Source organism: Armigeres subalbatus, chromosome 3 (assembly GCF_024139115.2).
Source record: "Armigeres subalbatus isolate Guangzhou_Male chromosome 3, GZ_Asu_2, whole genome shotgun sequence".
Lineage (NCBI taxonomy): Eukaryota > Metazoa > Arthropoda > Insecta > Diptera > Culicidae > Armigeres > Armigeres subalbatus.
Genome location: NC_085141.1, coordinates 187,301,988 through 187,321,147, shown reverse-complemented (window position 1 = coordinate 187,321,147; position 19,160 = coordinate 187,301,988). Strand labels below are relative to the sequence as shown.

The following is a 19,160-nucleotide window of genomic DNA, read 5'->3' as shown; positions in this document are numbered from 1 at the left end:
CTATACCCACCCTGACGTCCATGGTTCGAGCCCAGGCTGCCGCACTTTGACGGCTCGGGATAAAATCCTGTAATCGGCCCGAAAATGGAGAAGGCTTATCCCGAAAATTGAAGATTCTATATAGATACCTGGTCGATTCGTAAAAATATTGAATTAAATAATTTTAAGATCTAATACCAGTGAAATCGATGCAATTAAATACTTGAGTCGCGAGGAATTGTCATGTTGTAACCTTGTTTTCTCTACTTTTGTTGCATAGGCCGTTATGAAAAATTATGCATAATTTGCATTTATTTTGTTTATCGTGACTTCGCCGATGGAACGCGAATCATCTGAACAAAACAAAAGCTGTGATAAATAACCAGGTAAAAACATCCTTCGACCCAACATGACATTCAAATTTTGTTCTTATAGAATTAGAACCGTCTTTGCGGTCTTTGCATCCGCAGCAACAAAAAAGATGTTCTGATGTGATTTGAATGCTGTTATGTCTGAAAATTTCCCAGTTACTATTAATTAAAGTTTGTGTACTCGGTAAAAATCTCAGTGGCTACGTAATATGCCGAAGCAAAAGTGGTAAGTTCTGTGATATACAAGTAGATTCAACAGAAATGCGAATGCAGTCGGGCGAAATTCTTTGCAGGGGAACGAAAAGTAAACAGTACTGCGCCGAACAGGAAGACGACTCGTACGACCAGTTGTATCGAAAGTCGGATATATTTTACGAGTATTTGAATGATGCCTCGTGTAAAATACCGAAAATCGAGGAACATTTGGCCGATCCGGTGGAGTTGCTGGAGACGATCGATAATATCGATCTGCCGGCTCATCGACTGACGGGGAAAGTCCGGCTACAATACCTGTCCTACCTGGAAAAACTGCTTGAGAATAACTACGAGGTGTGGTGCGGCTCGGTGGAACCGTACGAGGAGCAAACGTTCTCACCGGAAGATGTGAAGCGATGTGCCGCCAGCATCGAGATGAAAGCGGTAATTTTCATTTTTGTTATGATTTTTTGCCTTTCTCGTATACAAAATATACGTAAAGGCTATAGGATCACTCCAAAACCGAAATTTTGATAGAAGGCTCGGAGACCCATAGTGTTATATACCAATCAACTCAGATCGACGAATTGTGGTGATGTCTGTATGTGTGTGTGTACAAAAATGTGAGACACACTTTCTGGTACTTAGCATTATTCGATTTGCTAGCAACATGTTGCAGTTGACGCGGATTGCGGTCTAGTTGTTTCCTATTGAAAATTGGCCCGATCGGTCATTGCGTTCCAAAGTTATTGAAAAAACATTGTTTTCTGCCAAGGGCCCCCCCTTAGGAAAGTTATTTTAAAAACGATTTTTTTTTTTTCAAAGATTGCAGCAATGCATTCAAATGACCGCAAATGCATATGAATTGATGGAAAAAGTAAAATCTATCCCCCTGAAGTGCTATTTCGACCTCTCTTATGCGTTTTTCTAATTTTTTTTTATGCGCGAGAAAGGCACCACCAACGCTAGGTGGATTGATCTGGGTTTTTTATTACATACTTAGTCCTGCATGACGGAGTTTAAATGACTTCTATTTGGCTGATTATGAGGCTTTAGTAGCGCAACGGCGCTCTGATATACAAACTAAGCTGGGCACTGGGCAGAATACTGATATATGCCGTATCAACACGAACAGCTCCTCCAGCTTTCTTCTTCTTCTTCTTATTGGCATTACATCCCCACACTGGGGCAGAGCCGCCTCGCAGTTTAGTGTTCATTAAGCATTTCCACAGTTATTAACTCCGAGGTTTCTAAGCCAAGTACCATTTTTGCATTCGTATATCATGAGGCTAACACGATGATACTTTTATGCCCAGGGAAGACGAGACAATTTCCAATCCGAAAATTGCCTAGACCGGCACCGGGAATCGAACCCAGCCACCCTCAGCATGGTCTTGCTTTGTAGACGCGCGTCTTACCGCACGGCTAAGGAGGGCCCTCCAGCTTTGTGGTAGACGGATAAGCAGTGGAGAATGTAGACAAATTTCAATATGAAGGCCCTTCAGCCAGGGGGACGCCACATCGCCATTCAGGTGCTCTTTGTAGTGCTGCCGGCACCTTTGAATTGCTCGTTCGTAAGAAGATTCCCGGTTATGTCCTTACACATATCGGACTGTGCACCTGGCATTTTCGTGAACGGTTCAACTTCTCATAGAACTTTCGTGCGTTACAGTACAGTTGCTCCGTCTCTTCACGGTCTCGATCTTCCTGCTGGCGCTTTTTCCTCCGAAAAATCGAGTTTTATCTGTTCCGCGCCCGTTTGTATCGTGCCTCGTTCGCCCTCGTGCGGTGTTGCAGCAATCTCGCCCATACTGCATTCCTCTCCACAACTAACTACTCACATACCAGTCATTTCTCTGATCCGTGGGCATCATGCCTAGTGCAGCGGTTGCGGTGCTTCCAATGGCGGATCAAATATTTCCTAGCCATCTTCAAGAGACGCTAGGCCTAGCTACTCTTGCGTTTGGAGTGCCACTTCCAGCTGCTGCGCGTAGTCTTGGGCTAGTCTACCGTCTTGTAGCCGCCCAATGTTTAGCCGCGGTGGACGACTCCGACAAAACAAACTCCTAGCCATCTTCAAGAGACGCTGGGCCTAGCTGCTCTTGCGTTGGGAGTGCCACTTCCAGCTGCTGCCCATAGTCTTGGGCTAGTCTACCGTCTTGTAGCCGCCCAATGTTTTGCCGCGGTGGACGACTCCGACAAAAATATGAAGCCCGATCCCAGCTTTTTGGTGGTGCCACAGCTTTGGTAGAAGGTAGCCGCTTGATGTCCACTTTTTCACACTTTCTGTCCTGTTCAGCAGATTTCCTGCAGCGCTACGACGTCGAAATTGCGGGGATGTAATTCATCGTAGATTATCCTGTCGCAACCTGCGAAGCCTAGCGATTTGCAGTTCCATGTTCCAATCTTCCAATTGTGATCCTTTATTCGTCGCCTAGGTCGTTGCCGATTGTATCGAGTCGTATTATCTTCTATGTCGTTCGTAATGGTTGTTTCTAAAACCTCCTGTCTCGTCGGAGGGTCGTCGTGTCAGGCCTGTTGAGCGTCCCACCTAACACCAGGACTTGGGCTTGTGCGCTTTGAGCGGCACACGGTCGCTTTGGCGGAGCCTACTTGCGGATACATGCAGCATTTTATAGAAGTTTAACAGAGCCCACTGTCAAACCCAACCGTATCCTAAGCAGGTACCTCAATTCGCAGATGGTAAAGTCCCGCGTTTAAAGTTTGTATGGAAATTAGTATGAAAAAACGTACATTTTTGCATTTTTACTCCAAGATGATTCAGTTCATCGTAAACTAAGTGGCACATTGATGTGACGTGATTGTCGATAAATTGAAGCCGATAGTAGCAAAAATGCAAAAAAAATACGTTTTCCCATACTAATCTCCATATAAATTTCAAACGCGATGCGGAAAGCGAGGACACAACCAATCCAGCCCATTTTTTTGCAGAGTAGATTGGGGTCCCAAACAAAACGAGTCAGAAAAACCTTGATCTCACTTGATTGGATGAAGTTTTCGTTTTTTCCATACAACTGCGCCCCACTCTAGTATGTATATATGTATGTTGATAGTAACGTTGTAATCTCTACAGGTGCAGTCTTGCATGATAATGTCATTGTACCGCAAATACGTCCTTCAACTGGTAAGAAAATAGTGTTTCTTAGTTTTCGAATAAATGGGATTAATAACTTATTGTTTTAGATCTCACAAATTCGAAAGGAAACTAATGATTGTACGCTGCATCCAAGTCTGATAAACATGAAATTCACACCAAAGATAATAAAAAAAGAGTGCAGTCACGTGTCAGTTCAAACGGACTCAATCATAGAACCAATCGATGACACAAACATAAATTTCGCTGAAAAGTCACTCGAAACCAATCATCTTCCACTCCTAGACGTGCCTGCAATGTCTCTTGATGAGAAAATTCGTAATTTTGAGCGTAAGATGCATATCTCTAGCCAAGAGTTTGAATGTAAAAGAAATCGTCGCAGGAAGAGTACACACAGGGAGAGATCCAGATCGCGACCTAAGGAACTTCCAATTGCCATCAATCAAGAAAATGCACCTATCTTGGAAGTTTATCAACATCATGAAAAAGAAGTACAAACTTTCACACAACCTGGTCTAATCAAGGTCCCCAAATTGGTAAACAATCCCGCACAAGATGACGAAATTATGCGAGAATTAGAAGCCATGTTTGATACAGGAGATGACGGCAACATTTTTGAATCTTGCGAGAATCAAGTTCAAATCAAAGCTATTATCAATGAGATTGAAAAGTTTGAACCATCGAGCACCAGTGACCAACCTGATTCATTGAAGAATCTTAAAACTGCTGGACAACAATTTGCAAAGCCACAGCGAGAAATTCTAGTGCCACCATCTCCAAAGTTCGACTACGACAATAATCAAAGTTGCTTGTTGGCTCCTAAAGAGTACTCGAAGCATGAACCGGGTGAAGATAGGGAAACCCTCGGGGAAATCGATCTCAGAAAAAGTTTGTGGCCATGCGAATTGCACATGCAGAAGATGAAATTACGAGATATATTAAGTAACATTGCCGATAACAATTACATACGGTACGAACGGATTCGTGCCCGGTTCATCATTTTGTTTGGAGAGTACGAGGACGACGAGGATGAACTGGGTCCGTATAGTCCGTCAATAGAGCTGAATGAAATACTGGTGTCCAGCTGCCGACAACGGATCGCCAAATGGGTAGTACAAGCATTAATGAAACCACTTAACGATGGTCTTATTTCCAATAGATTCCTGTTTAAGAAACTAGCTAAACATGTGGCCGATAATATTATTTTCCTAAATCAGTATCCTGGTAAGAGTGTTAAAATAGTATGAAAAGTATAAAAATCTTCAAACTATTTTTTTTTACTTTAATTCTAGACCAGCGGTTCATCAAACACTACGTGACTGATTACTTCTGCTCGCATCCAATGATTTCGTCCCTGGAAGATATGTAATCTTCTCATTGATTAATTTAAGATTATGTAAAACCCTGAACAAGTGAATTCCCAGATATCTGGATAACAGTTTGAGTTTCTCGACATAACTAACATTAGAATTTTACAGTGGTACATTAAGCTAACTATTGTTTGAGCTTGGAGCCACAATTTAATAATTCTGTGAATTATCTTAGACATAATATTATGTTTAAAACATAAAGTATCATAACTGTTTTCATTTACATATGATTATTATTATTATTTCTTTTTCAGAGAGATGAATTTTATGTACGTAATAAACAAAAGCTATTGTTCATTAAAAACATTGCATTTTATAATTATTCTGAATGCGTGATCTTATTCTTATAGCAAATTTGACGAAAATAATCGAGTACTGAATCTCTACACGCTCTATGAGACAGGTGCTATATTAGCCAGGAAAAGAAAGAGCAAACAGTTGAAACATGAAACACGATTGTACAGATTGAGTTAACAGACTTTATTTGTTCTGTTTCATTCACACTGTCAGCTACGTTCACACTGATGAATGCGCGCGCGATGCTGAATGGTTCAGTGCTGCCATCACTCTTCCTCATCGCGCAGAGTTCGTAGACTAATCCGTCAACGTATATCCTTCAGCTTCGTGCTGTGCCTGCCTTGTTTGTATGCCGTGGTACCGTTGAGTGAAACCTTGAGCCACTCTTGCTTCATATTAGCATTAGCATTAGCATTAGCATTAGCATTAGCATTAGCATTAGCATTAGCATTGAGCAATTCGCACAAATTCGTAGGTGGTACAAGCCAAGACTATTGTATAAGAGTAGCATTACTTCCATCCGTTACCACAGATATTGATTTTGGACTAATCACTATCTCTTAGATGGAAGCATTGCACTCTCCAATAGTCGAGATCTGTCCTGGCCACGTCCTTGCGAATGCTGAGGAAGGGGAAGGATGGTTAGTTGGACACCTACTTAAGAAAGATGCAGAGAACTCTACGACCTCTCATAGGTGCCACGGGAGGTTTTGGGATTGTATGGAAGGTTATAACAGTAGGAATCGTTTTGGTAGAACGTGAACACACACAAAGAACTAAGATAGAAATACAAAGTAGGAAAGGGACGAGCCTGGAATTGAATCCACGGCCTCCTGCTTATAAGGCAGAAGCGGTAGCCACTAGACCACCGAGCTCGTCTCGCCACTCTTGCTTCATATGTATCTTTTTTTTTTCATTGTCTTTATTTATTAGGCTCAGCTGTTTCATTCAAACTCTGTGCCGTGAACAAAAGAAATTATATAAATGTAACATCAAATATAATTAATAATATGACAAATATAGTATATTAACAATATAGTCCACTTCGTTATTCTCCATACATTAGGCAACGGACAGCACACTCACACCACCTTGCGTCGCAAAAGGCAACTAACGCCTGAAAACGATATCCAAGGGGTGCGATGATTGCAAAAATTACACTAATTTAACATTTTTTAACTATTTGAATCACATTTTTCGAAAATTTATTTTTGAACTCAGAAATCAAAATGGGATCATAGGATGATTTGTAGCATATTATTTTGAAATATCATACTGCATATTGCATCAGGGAAGATCCATTAATTACGTAACGCAAAAATTGGGCATGTCACACTTTTTGTATGAAACGTTTGAAAATTTTGTATGGATCGTCACACTTTGGCCAACCCCCCTCCCCCTCAAAGCGTTACGTAATTTGTGGACGCTCCCTCACACGTTTAAACACCCCTCGGAATGTCTCTTCACTACATTACTTACCTTTTGCGACACCGCGGTGCTACTGTGGTGTCTTTCATCAGCCAGAGTAGACCATATTGGTAATATAGTATATTTGAATATGATCTACGAACGCATTTCTTTGCGGGTGTGTTGTTGAACCGGTACTTGAACCAGAGCCCGCCGCTGCGTCGCTTGTAGATAAGCCAAAGCTTCCTTTATGGCGATTGCCACCTCCTCCAAAGTAACATCGTCTTTCTTCCTTCGATTGTTTTCCCCCGGATGTGTGTTTCCACGAATCAGCGACTGCCTCTGGTTTTCTGATTTCGGATTTTCTTCTGGAACTTCGAAGAAGTCCTCATCCGAGGTTTCCGACGATTGCTGCTTATTTTCATTCCCAGAAACAACGGCAGCGTATGAAGCACACTGTACTTCTTTTTCGGGCTTCTTCCACTCTTGCTGAAGACAAGAATCCTTCCGATGACCTACTGCTTGACAAAGGAAACGAAGTGAGCAAGGTCTTCCAACTAGCATGTTTCTTGGTGAAAGCAGTTCCAACTCATCTGAGGCAAAATGTAACCTTTTTGCTGATCACTTTTCCAGAATGTTCAACACAGATAGTGCGTCGGATCAGCTCGTTGAGGCAGCTTTAGAAGATGTTCCTGAAAATATTATCACTCTGAATTCCGTTACTTTCTCCGAGAAAGACATCTTTGATGCTCTATGTGATATGAAATCTTCATATGTATTAGGACCAGATGGCATTTCATCGATCATAGTGAAGTAGTGTGCTGGAGTGTTGTGTCGACGGCTACGTGCTATAATTAACCTCTCATTGAGATGCCGAAAGTTTCCTGAATGCAGGAAGCGATCATACATGTTTCCGGTTTACAAGAAAGGTGAACTACCGAGGTATAACATCTCTTTGCGCCGGATCTAAACTATTTGAAATCCTGATGGGAGCGGTACTTTTCCAAAAATTGAAGCCTTACACCGCTGTAGAGCAGCATGGATTTTTTGCTGGACGTTCGACGAGTACAAATCTACTGGAATTCACATCGTTCTGCATTACCGGAATGGATGCAGGCGCACAAATTGATGCAGTCTATACAGATCTTAAAGCTGCGTTCGACAGGATCGATCATCGGATTTTATTAGCTAAATTAGATCGTTTAGGTGTGTCTAACGAAATTGTTCAATGGCTACAATCCTACTTAAGGGACCGTAAATTATCTGTAAGGATAGGTACCACTGAGTCATATGTTTTCTGTGACAATTCAGGAGTCCCACAGGGAAGTAATCTAGAGTCTCTATTATTTTCGATATTTCTTAACGATGTGTGTTGTTTGCTTCCAAGTGGCTGTAAACTTGTATACTCTGATGACTTGAAATTGTACCTCTTAATAAGTTGCATTGACGATTGACTACAATTACAGCGTTTGATAGATTTATTTGTATCATGGTGTTCACGTAATTTGATTGGTAGTGTATCAAAATTTACCGTAATTACTTTTAGTCAGAAGAAAGATGTCATTGAATTCCCATACAGTATTGATAGTGCGCCACTGGCCAGAGTCTCTGAAGTTAAGAATTTAGGAGTAATTCTAGATTAAAAAATTAACGTTTCAAAGTCAATATTTGAGCATTGTTGCCAAAGCGAATAGGAACCTTGGGTTCATAATGCGCATTGCTAATGAATTTCGCAACCAATACTGCTTGAGCGTGCTTTATTACGCACTCGTGCGTTCCATACTGGACACATGCAGCGTGGTATGGAGCCCACACGTTGCAAGCTGAATAACTAGAATTGAATCTGTTTAAGGTACACCGGAGCAAATTGAACCGGTGCATAAAAAATAGCCAACCATAACTAACTTTTTTATAAATATTTTGTATATTTGAATTATTTTTTTATATGCTCCACATAAGCTTATTTTGCCGTATTAATAACAAAATGTATGTACTCAGTGAGACTCAAGAAGCACGAGGTTGTAAAGGTGACTATAATACTGCCTGGATTCACATAAGAGTCCCATGTAAGTTTTTGACGATTTTGATTTTCTTTCAGAAATTAGCTTAAGATTGTCTCCTGATTAAGAAAAACTGATAAAATAGTACACTTTGTTCTAGAAATTTGAAAACAAATCCCACTTTTGTTGTCTCAATTATTCAGCCAGCAGATCTCTTATAAACATAAGCCTCATGATATACGAATGCAAAAATGGTAACTTGGCATAGAAAGCTCGCAGTTAATAACTGTGGAAGTGCTTAATGAACACTAAGCTGCGAGGCGGCCTGTCCCAGTGTGGGGATATAATGCCAATAAGAAGAAAACGGTTCCCGATAGTTTCGAGGCTCCCTTTCTTAACAATGGATCACTGTGCTCTTCGTATCAAAACGGTCAAATTAAACTTCTTTCGTTGACCTTGTTGAACGAAGAGGTGTACCATCATCATGCATGCAAATCGCTTCACTCCCACGATCATCTTCATACAAGCTGTCATTCACGGGATCTTCGAAACCACGCATCAAATTTTCACACTCTTCAAAACTATTGAACAAAACCAATGCATCGTGTGTAACGAACCAAACCATGCAGATCGCAAAATGGTCCAGTGCGACGGATGCGATTGTTGGTTCCACTTCAGATAGCTTTAGATGCACAGCGTGTTCTGTTCCCGATCCACCAGCCTCTACAGTATCGACTTCAGCAAGTATACGGGAAGCACGCATACAGTTGGAGGTGCAACGCCTAGTCGAGGAGAAGCGGCCACAGGAGAAGATGCAGGCAGAGCGAGGAAAACAGGAACAAGCTATTCAAGAGATGACGTTGCGTTTGGAACTAGAACGGAGAGACAAGGCCATCAGGGAGATATTTGCCTTGGAGAAGGAATACATCCAACGAAAGTACGATCTGATTCATACCCAATTGGATGACGATGGAGATGCAGTTAGTGTTCGTAACCGTTGCAACCGTGGAGTGGAGAAAGTTGAAGATTGGATCACCAGTATTACCCGGCTGTGACCGAGGCTGTGACCATGAGTGCCAATTCTGGCAACAAACCCACTGGGCTCACATCGCAGCTGAAACCAATCACGAATTCTGCCCCAGGAACAACAACAGCAACTATTGACGAAGTAGGCCAAGTGAATCCACATTCAGATCCTGCGGTCACTTCGAGTATATTAGCTACTCTTTCGTTGCCATTATCCCATTCTACATCGATCTCGCATCCTACTAAACAGCGACCACATATAGCACAGAACATCATACAAGAGAACAATGATGATGCTACTCCGGGAATATTAATTGTACTTGACAAGACCAAGCTGAAGACAACGTTGGAGCTTCGTGGAAGTAGCGGAAGTTATCCTGTGGCGGTGAAAACTCGTCTAGGATGGCTGCTGTACGGAAGGTATGGAGAATCGGATTTAAAACTGGTCCACTGGTAGCTTTTACGTTGTCGACTGAATCATGCAAACTTGCCATTCGTCGGTTTATAGCTCACCGTTGGAGATCTACTCTGATCAAAGACTAAATTTCCATGGAGCAAGAAAGGAGTTGCGCGAAGAAATTCGAAAGCTGAATCAAGAGTTGGCTCAACCTTCACAAACGCAGCCACACAGTGGAAGATGAATCCGCCTTATGCTCCTCATATGGGAGGTATATGAGAGCGGCTAGTACGCTCAGTGAAACTGGCATTGGCAGCCATGGAGACATCGCGAAACACAGATGATGAAACTTTTCAAACCGCATTGGCAGAAGCTGAATCCATCGTAAACACACGGCCGCTTACATATCTAACCTTGGATTCCACAGAGAGTGAGGCGCTCACACCTAACCATTTCCTGCTTCTTAGCTCGAATGGAGTATGCCAGCCAGTCGCTAATCCGGTGGAAGTGAAGCCAACGCTTTATGCCAACTGGAAACATGTGCGCGTAATGCTGGACCGAGTATCTACCGGCCATTGCAAGGCAGTCGAAGTGGTTCGGTGAAGCTAAGCCCGTACGAGTGGGAGATTTGGTTATAGTGGTGGATGAGGCAAGAAGGAACAGCTGGGAACGAAGAGTAGTGGTGTAGGTGAACCTTGGAAAAGACGGGCGCATACGGAGTGCAGATGTGAAATCGAAGGCAGGCGTATCTCTTCGTTCAGTAACTAAGCAGGCGGTCTTGGACGTGCTAGGTGAAGATTGTATGGCTGATGACAGAACTACAAGCAATACGGGTCCAGGTATGTGCGCAACGATTAAAGACCCCTCGTCATCGGCGAACGGTTTTAGCTCATCCCTGAAATCATCCGGGCGAATGATAAACTGACAACATCAAGAGTAAACGTCACGGAAAATAATTGGCAGAAATAGCTATCTAATACGAATAGTCAAGAGAGAAGATACGATTCGCGAAATCTAAATCAATTATTCTAAAGTTATTATCCTAAAATCTTATATTCTAAAGTGGTAAACTAGAATTTGTTCCTAAGTGAATAAGGATATTCACAACCACGAATTACCTTTGATACAAGTAGACGGACAGTTAACGTAGAAGACAACAAATCTTAAAGCCTAATCGAAGCAAATAACGAGTTTGCTGTTTAAGGGTCTGTCTCATTTGGAGAATTAAACTTAAAAGCGACAGTTCGAAAATTAAAAAATCACCCCGTAATAAGAATGGCTGGTGCTACCCAGCAATTCCAATAGGACATCGATGGAAAATGATTCGATATCTGTCAAAAGTAATCTTGCTCTGCCGGCAGGGTTATTTGATAATTATTGAAATGTCACTTTTAAGTTTAATTTCAGTTTAATTATCCAATTGAGACAGACCCTAAGAGTCCGAAACGTGACCGTCTTCGTAACAATAATAAGTTCTCTTCTTCTTCTTCTGCTTCATCCCAACTGGTACTTGGCCGGCTTTTCAACTTAGGCTCTGTCTCATTTGGAGAATTAAACTTAAAAGTGACAGTTCGGAAATTAAAAAATCACCCAGTCATAAGAATGGCTGGTGCTAGCCAGCAATTCCAATAAGACATCGATGAAAAATGATTCGATATCTGTCAAAAGTAATCTTGCTCTGCGAGCAGGGTTATTTGATAATTATTGGAATGTCACTTTTAAGTTTAATTTCGGTTTAATTCTCCAAATGAGACAGAGCCTTAGTATTCTATTAGCATTTCCTCAGTTATTAGTTGAAAGCTTTCTATGCCCGCCTTTGCATGAGTATGTATTTTGTTTGGCAAGTACAATGGATACACTATGCCCAGGGTGTCGAGAATATTTAATAAGTTATATAGATACTATAATAGTTATCACCAACTGCATCCTCAATTTTATCATTGGACTGCAAGAAGCGAGCATCTAGATTCAACACAACTTTGTTAGTCTATAAATCAATAAAATGCCACGCTTTATGCTGCTGCGAGTAATCAACGAATCCCATTTTTATTGCGTTTAGTAGCTGCTTTATACTTCTGATTGGCCTTCTTTGGAAGGGGCTGCCTTGCCCGTCTTGTCATCTTCCCTTGCAAGCATGGTTCACAAATATAGGGTACAGAACAGCTACGTACCGGCATACCAGTTACACAGCCCATCGTCAGCACGATTCTCCATTGTCGTCAAAGCATCAAACGAATTTGGCAAACTTCTTAAAACTAGCACCACCTGAAGATCTTCGTCTAGCTTCGTGCAGGCATTAGCCAGCTACCCGAACAGATATTCAAACTCGTAAGGCGGATTATTGTAGTATTGCCGAAGTGCTATCTAACTTGGACTGACAGCGTATCATTGACCCGGTCGACGCAAATATCGCTGCACAAACTTTTTCTCATGTTTTGCAATATGTCATTGACAGGCATAAAAAATATTACTCGATCCGACTCTATATAGGGTTACGTGGATGACAAAAATGATCATCTTTCGCCGAAAAGTCGCCCTAAAGGGTTCACCAAGTTCCGCACTCGTCCCTTGAACAGGGATGCCAGATACAATTTTTATAAGTCTGTATCAATCTCAGCAAAATGTCTGTATTTGTCTGTATGGAGCGTATGGAGTTTAAAAGGTACCGGAATAAGAAAATTATTCAAAAACCATGCACTTTTGACAATGTAGAACATCAAGATTTCAATAATCAAAAAGTCGGTGTAACTCTTAGTCGAGTCAAGTACGAGATATTGAAGACAAGTAAGTTGCTGTTGAGGGCGAAATACGTATTCTTGAAGTGACTGTTTACAAACAAGTGATGGAATTAAACGGAATATGTAATACTATCTCGTCTTATGACAAGTAAAGATATTCCACTAAAAAGCTATGAATAATGTTCTTATCAATATGTTTATTGTTACTTTAGCATAAATTGATAATATTTACGCAATTTCCTAACTTCCGTTGGGAAGTTCGAAAGAGTTTGGTTCGAAAGAGAGGCACAAAGAATAACTCCGTTTGGAACGGACATCTTTTGAATTTACAAACGGAGAACATTGCGTCTTTCAAACTTTTTTGGGCTTCCGAGCGGAACTCTTTTTGCGCTTTCGATTAAAATACATTTGGCTTCCAAACGGAATCTTTCAAGACTTCGGAATCCCAAAAGGATATCCCTTGTACAGAATGAGAAAAAATCTCAAATTCACTCGGAATTCCTTTCAAAAGTCTAAAATGAATCCGTTTGAAAGTAAAGTCCAAAATAATTTCGTTCAGCAGCCTAACAAGGTTCCGTTCGGAAACTCAAAAGAATTCAGAAATATAAGAATTCCTTCCAGAATCCCAAATTATTTCGTTCAGAAACCAAGAGAAAGTAATTATTTGAAGCAAAATCCTTTTAGAGCTTCGGTAGGAAATCCCTTAAGTATTCTAATGAGAATCCCTTGTTCAGAAGCAGAAAAAGATTCCTTTCAGAAGCCAAGAACGCTCCAATCAAAAGTCTAGAAGTATTTCTTTAGAAAGTCCAAAAGGATTTCGTTCGGAAGACCAAAAGTATTCCGTTCGGGATTGTAGAATGACTATGTTCAGAATCCCATTAGAATTCTATTTGAAAGCCCAAAATGATATACAGTGATCGTTCGCTAATTGGGGCACGACCTCACCCCAACTAGCGAATGCCGTTCGTTAATTGGGGCGTTTTGACAAGCGTCAATGTTGTTTACTTTTAACATTGAACAAAGGAAAATTTTACGCGCCAGAAAATATCGATCCCGCCAAACACGGAAACAAAACGTCAACGCGTATTTGACATCACATTCTGACGTTTAGCTGCTTTTTAATTGGGTTTCGCCCCAATTAGCGAACCCCCAACTAAAAAGCGCCCCAACTGGAAAAAACCCAACTAGCGAACGTTCACTGTACTTGAGAAGAACAGAGTGATTCCTTCCGAAAGCCCAAAATAATTTCGTTCAGAAACTCGAAGGGATTCTGTTAGTAAACTCAGTAGGATTACGTTCGGAAGTTCACATAATTCTGTTCGGAAATCCGTACGAACGGATATCTTTTGGGCACCCTAATGGAATCCTTTTGGGCTTTCGAACGGGATCATTTTGGGTTTCAGAATGGATTGAATTTGGACTTCTGAATAGAGTCTTTTTAGGTTCTCGAAAGGAATAAAAAAATCTTTCCGTTTGAAATTCTAAAAAAATCTGTTCCGAAGCCTAAAAGGCGCCTCTCGGAATTCCAAAATGATACTGTTCGGAACGTTATAGAAATCCTTACGAAATCCGTATAATAATTTTGTTTGAAACCCCAGAATGGTTTAATTGGAAAGCCCAAAAGGAAACTATTGGCAGCCCAATGTTTTCGAATGTCTGTAAAAGTCTGTAACTTCAATCAAAAGTCTGTATAATGTCTGTAATCTGTATGATGTCTGTATGCAAGACAAAATGTCTGTATAAATACAGACATGTCTGTATGTCTGGCATCCCTGCCCTTGAAACACCATTATGTTAGGCTGAACCATGAATACGAACGGTTAGGTCGATTCTATTTTCAACATTAGGGGCCATCCACAAAGTACGTCACGTCTCTAGGGAGGGGGTTCAGAGTAGCGTGACGATCCATACAAAAATTTTAGAGGTTTGTTACAAAAAGCGTGACGAAGGGAGGAGAGGGGGGTTGAAAATAGCCAATTTTTGCGTGACGTACTTTATGGATCTTCCCTTACCAGAGAAGGATACAGCGACGGCTTAAGTCCCATCCGAAATCCTTTTGGAACTATGTATACCTAAGCAATAAATAATTATAAATTTTCCATAAATAATGCAAAATTTCCATACGCAATTAAGAATTCTCCACAAAAAAAATAAACTAGTACTTTCAAAAGAAAAAAAAATGCAGTTAAATATAAAAAAAGAAATTTTCCATAAAGATATCAAAAAGTTTTATTGAAAAAATAACAAAACTTCCTTAAATAATTCAATATTAAAAAATTACAAAATTTTCCTCAAAATACATATTTTTTATAAAATATGTATTTCCAGAAATACATATAAAAAAATAAAAAAATATTAATTTCCAGAAAATAATTTATAGAGAGCAATAAAAAATTGTATAAAGAAATATAAAAAAGCAATAAAACAGAGCATGATTTCCATAGATAACTTCTTCTTTAAAAACGTTTATTGTATATGGAAAATGTTATTAATTTTATTACTTTTTTATTTTCTTATGTTTTATTGCTCTCGTAATCTAGTTTTAAAAGTTTTTTTTATGGAAAAAAATATTTTGTGGAAATTTCTATTTGTTTATTGATTTATTGATGGAAATTTAGTGTATTTTTTTTTAATTAAACTTTTTGATTTCTTTATGAAAAATTGTTCCCTTAACTTTTACTTTTTAAAAGGGCTAATTTTTTTTTGTTTTATGGAAACTTATTTTTTATATGACGATTTTGTACTATTCCATTTAATTCCACTACTTTATTCCACTAAAACCTTGAAATAATTTTGGTATTAGGAAAATTATCAATAGTTTCTGGAAATTTTGCATTATTTATAGAAATTTTATATTTATTTCTTGCTTTTACCCTGATTTCTTCATTGGCAATTTCCTATTTTTTATGGAACATCCCTAATTCTTTATGGAAATTTAATTTTGCTGCCCTTTCTGATTTACCAAAATAGCATGGTGGTCAAAGATAGATAAACCCATTTACACAACATATAACAAAAATTTTATTCAAAATACAAACATCACAAAATGAACACTCTTCTCTATGAACAAATATTTCCCCTTTAGTATGGTAAATTATCACTTGAGCTTTAAAAAATATATCTAACGTATTGTAAATTCTTGGCCACTAATATTTGGTTTAACAGTGTTGAATCTAATCCCCTACTACAAATATTTCATGTTCAATTCTGAAACCATAGTACGTGACGAATATTGTAGTCAGGGAAAAGGCCTAAGTTACCGTTGTTGCGCTTGACTTCCACTGGGTACCGGTCTCCCAGTCTAGGAAGATTTGGCCAGAAACATTTCAAAGAGTAAGTCGCCTGCGACATAATTTGAAACGGCTCCGCCCTGCTCGAAGGCTATCCAGTTATGCTTTCTTTCCGGGTTATGAAAGATCAAATGAATAGTCTTCGCCATAGGAAACTGCTCTAGAGACCCCGGATTGGTGTCTAGAATAGTTTTCTAGGAATAAAGCAACAATAACTACGGTCTTACAATCTCAATGACGCTAAACTAAGTGTTCTAACATTAATAGCATGACAAACATTTTGCACTAACTAATTACACATACACACATTAAAAATAAGAGTACGCTAATTTGAAAATTCAACCTAAGTTACTTGCAAGGTTTTTAGATTAAATTTCCTAACTGAGTTTTCATGAATTTGAGAACACGTTGGCGACCCAGCTTGTTCCATAGCACATGTGGTTTATTGCTTCCGCTAACCTGTCTGGGCGCCGGTTGGAAGCACTCGTACAAAGTGTTGCCTCGTTCGTTGACGAAGCACTGCCAGAGGTCGATGTGTTCCCAGTGATACCTGCGGATCAGATCGTTGAACTTGTGCAACTTATCGGTTATGCCCGGGATGTGCGAGCTGTTCGCCAGCGGCGAGAGCGTGGTGAGTATAGCCGACGCACCACGGATTTCCAGATTCTTCTTCAGCTGGAATAGATCCTGCTGCATGTCGACAAATTCGTGACCATGTAGAATGTCCACGACGCCTAGGTTAATAATGACCCGATCGTGAATGTAGGTGGCCTTCATTATGCGATCCGCTGCTTCCGCTATTGTCATACCGGAAACGCAAAGGCCACTCTGCTGAATTGTGTGTCCTGCAACGATAGAAAAAATGAAAAAGAAAAATGGTTCAATTATTTGAACGAATTGTGCTGACCTTAGAAATTACAAATTCCATTTGAGAATTATTTATATAATTTTTACAATGTAATCAAATCTTGTTATGTTCAAATATTTAGCGCTTCACTGAAATACATACAGAGATAAATGGAGAGTTCTTATAGCCTATTCAAATAAAGCCAAAATCTGATCGTAATCTGAGTAGCTATTATCTAGTCGTTTTTTATGCAATACATTATAGTGCTTATTCGTCATTCTTTTATTTTTGATTATTATTATTTGCGTTTGGCTTTTTCTAACGAATGAGAGAGGACCATTACTGCTCCGCGAATAAACTAGGTTTTGTATTCCAAAAATTATCAATGTGTAGGTTGCTGTTTTGTGAAGGTTTGTATTTTTGGGCAATCAAACTATCCCTTATTTGTGGACATTGTCGGTATTCATTGAGCATGCCAAGCCAAGGCTGTTTTCTGGCGTATCTAACGTCCCTACCAACAGCCAACCCAGGATAGTATGCTGTCCGATATGCTAAGCTATGCTATTTTCAGTATTCATTGAGCCTTTTTTTATATATTTCAACTAAGTACCAAGTACTATTCAGAAAAAAAATGTAGTCGAGCAAACTTCCTAAGCTGGATTCCCATTATAATTTGATACAATTTGTTGTACAATATTTCGAAGCAATGAAAATAACTTACCTGGGTCAAACTGGAATTCCAATTCCCATCGGGCTAACGAGAGGAAGAAGTCGTCACCGATCATCTGCATACCACAGAATTTTGGTCCACAATAGAACTAAAACAAATACACGAGAATAGAGAACATGGTCAGGCATACTACATACAAACGAATTCCACATGGAAGACCATGTGCTCTGATGAGGTTATGTATTTACCGGGTTGGAGTAGTACTGGTGCTGCTGCATCCTCTTAGGTTTCATCTGTTGCTGTATCTGCTGCCGCCTTTGGGGAGGCAGATACGGATGGCTGGCCATCGAGCGATGTGGCGTTCGGTTCCATGCGCTTCGTTTGGGGATAAAATTGATGTTGTCCTGGTAGAATTTGTCCCGAGGTCCGTTTGCATTGTTCATTGTCGGTGCAGTCGGTACAGTTGTTACCGTTCTAGCAGAGTAAGGCGTCCTGAGAGAGAGCTGCGGAGGTTGGTACCGTCGGTTATTGAAGCGGGGCGACTTCTGTTTCTTAATCATTTCAGCGATATGTTGTGTATTGTGTGAAGAGCAGTACCAAAGAAACGGGCCGCTTGGTTCCCTGTACATGGACCAAACGCCCTCGATTGTCCGCAGTATGTTTGCTATTCCATCACGTGTGCCCCCTAAAGATAGCAGACTTTCTCCGGTGAAGTCGTAGTAGTCATCTAAACATGCAAAATGTAGTAAAAGAAAACGATAACCGCCGTTGAAAAATATCACATTTTGATAACACATTGACCACTAACTTCATAATCAATTGAGTAATACCAGGTAATTACCAATGATTTCATCTACTGTTGCCCCCTCCTTGGTCCGCGTTACGATTATGCTCTTTAGGATCGGTGTGGCTTCCTCTAGATTGCCGGCTACAGAATCGATTTCATCGTGGACTTCACTGCACACTGATTTCACCATGTTTCTTCTATTCTCAACACACACTACAACAAAAAGTACTTCTTCGTTAGAAGGAAATCGTGCGGTAAAATTTTGTGCTTCGAAAGAACAATCTCGCGCGGTTGTTGATCGACCGGCAGCAAAGAAAAATGTGTCTCGAATGAAAGAGTGAACAATAGAGAGGTACGGTTTTATATAACATTTGTTGGCTAGTTTATAGATCAGCTTGAGCTGACCAATAGGTAGCTGGCACTTGAACTTGACCATGATTTTCGAGTGTGGGTACATATATCGGTGATTTGGAAAACATGGAGAGGAAGACAATAGTTGGCATAGAAATCAGTATTTTCGGAGATTATTGTTTCCAAAGCTGGTGAAATAATTCAAGAATTTAACAAATATTGCATTACACCGAGGTCGCGTTTTACGCGGTTGGATTTCTTTACTGCCTTAGTCCACCTTGACACAAGTTTTTAAATAATACATAGGGTTAGGTGGATCA

The 19,160-nt window shown here is 40.1% G+C and overlaps 2 protein-coding genes across 3 annotated transcripts; one reads left to right on the top strand and one right to left on the bottom strand.

The window, feature by feature from the left end:
* The first annotated feature begins 262 nt into the window (after positions 1–262).
* On the top strand, positions 263–5,334 carry LOC134225899 (uncharacterized). Of its 2 annotated transcripts, XM_062706330.1 has the most exons (6): positions 263–365; positions 415–576; positions 644–989; positions 3,640–3,690; positions 3,750–4,884; positions 4,953–5,334. In XM_062706330.1, the coding sequence occupies exons 2-6, from the start codon at positions 560–562 to the stop codon at positions 5,027–5,029; spliced, it is 1,626 nt and encodes a 541-aa protein (XP_062562314.1). In that variant the 5' UTR covers positions 263–365; positions 415–559; the 3' UTR covers positions 5,030–5,334. The 2 variants fall into 2 exon arrangements, with proteins under 2 accessions (XP_062562314.1, XP_062562315.1); XM_062706331.1 differs by lacking the exon at positions 263–365 and having other exon boundaries at positions 380–576.
* A 10,558-nt stretch (positions 5,335–15,892) lies between these two features.
* LOC134220673 (maternal effect protein oskar) lies at positions 15,893–18,940 on the bottom strand. Its single transcript, XM_062699779.1, has 4 exons — positions 18,544–18,940; positions 17,951–18,429; positions 17,754–17,850; positions 15,893–17,030 (listed from the first exon to the last, which is right to left on the bottom strand). Exons 1-4 carry the CDS (start codon positions 18,923–18,925, stop codon positions 16,549–16,551), a joined length of 1,440 nt encoding a protein of 479 aa, XP_062555763.1. The 5' UTR covers positions 18,926–18,940; the 3' UTR covers positions 15,893–16,548.
* Between the last annotated feature and the right edge of the window lie 220 nt (positions 18,941–19,160).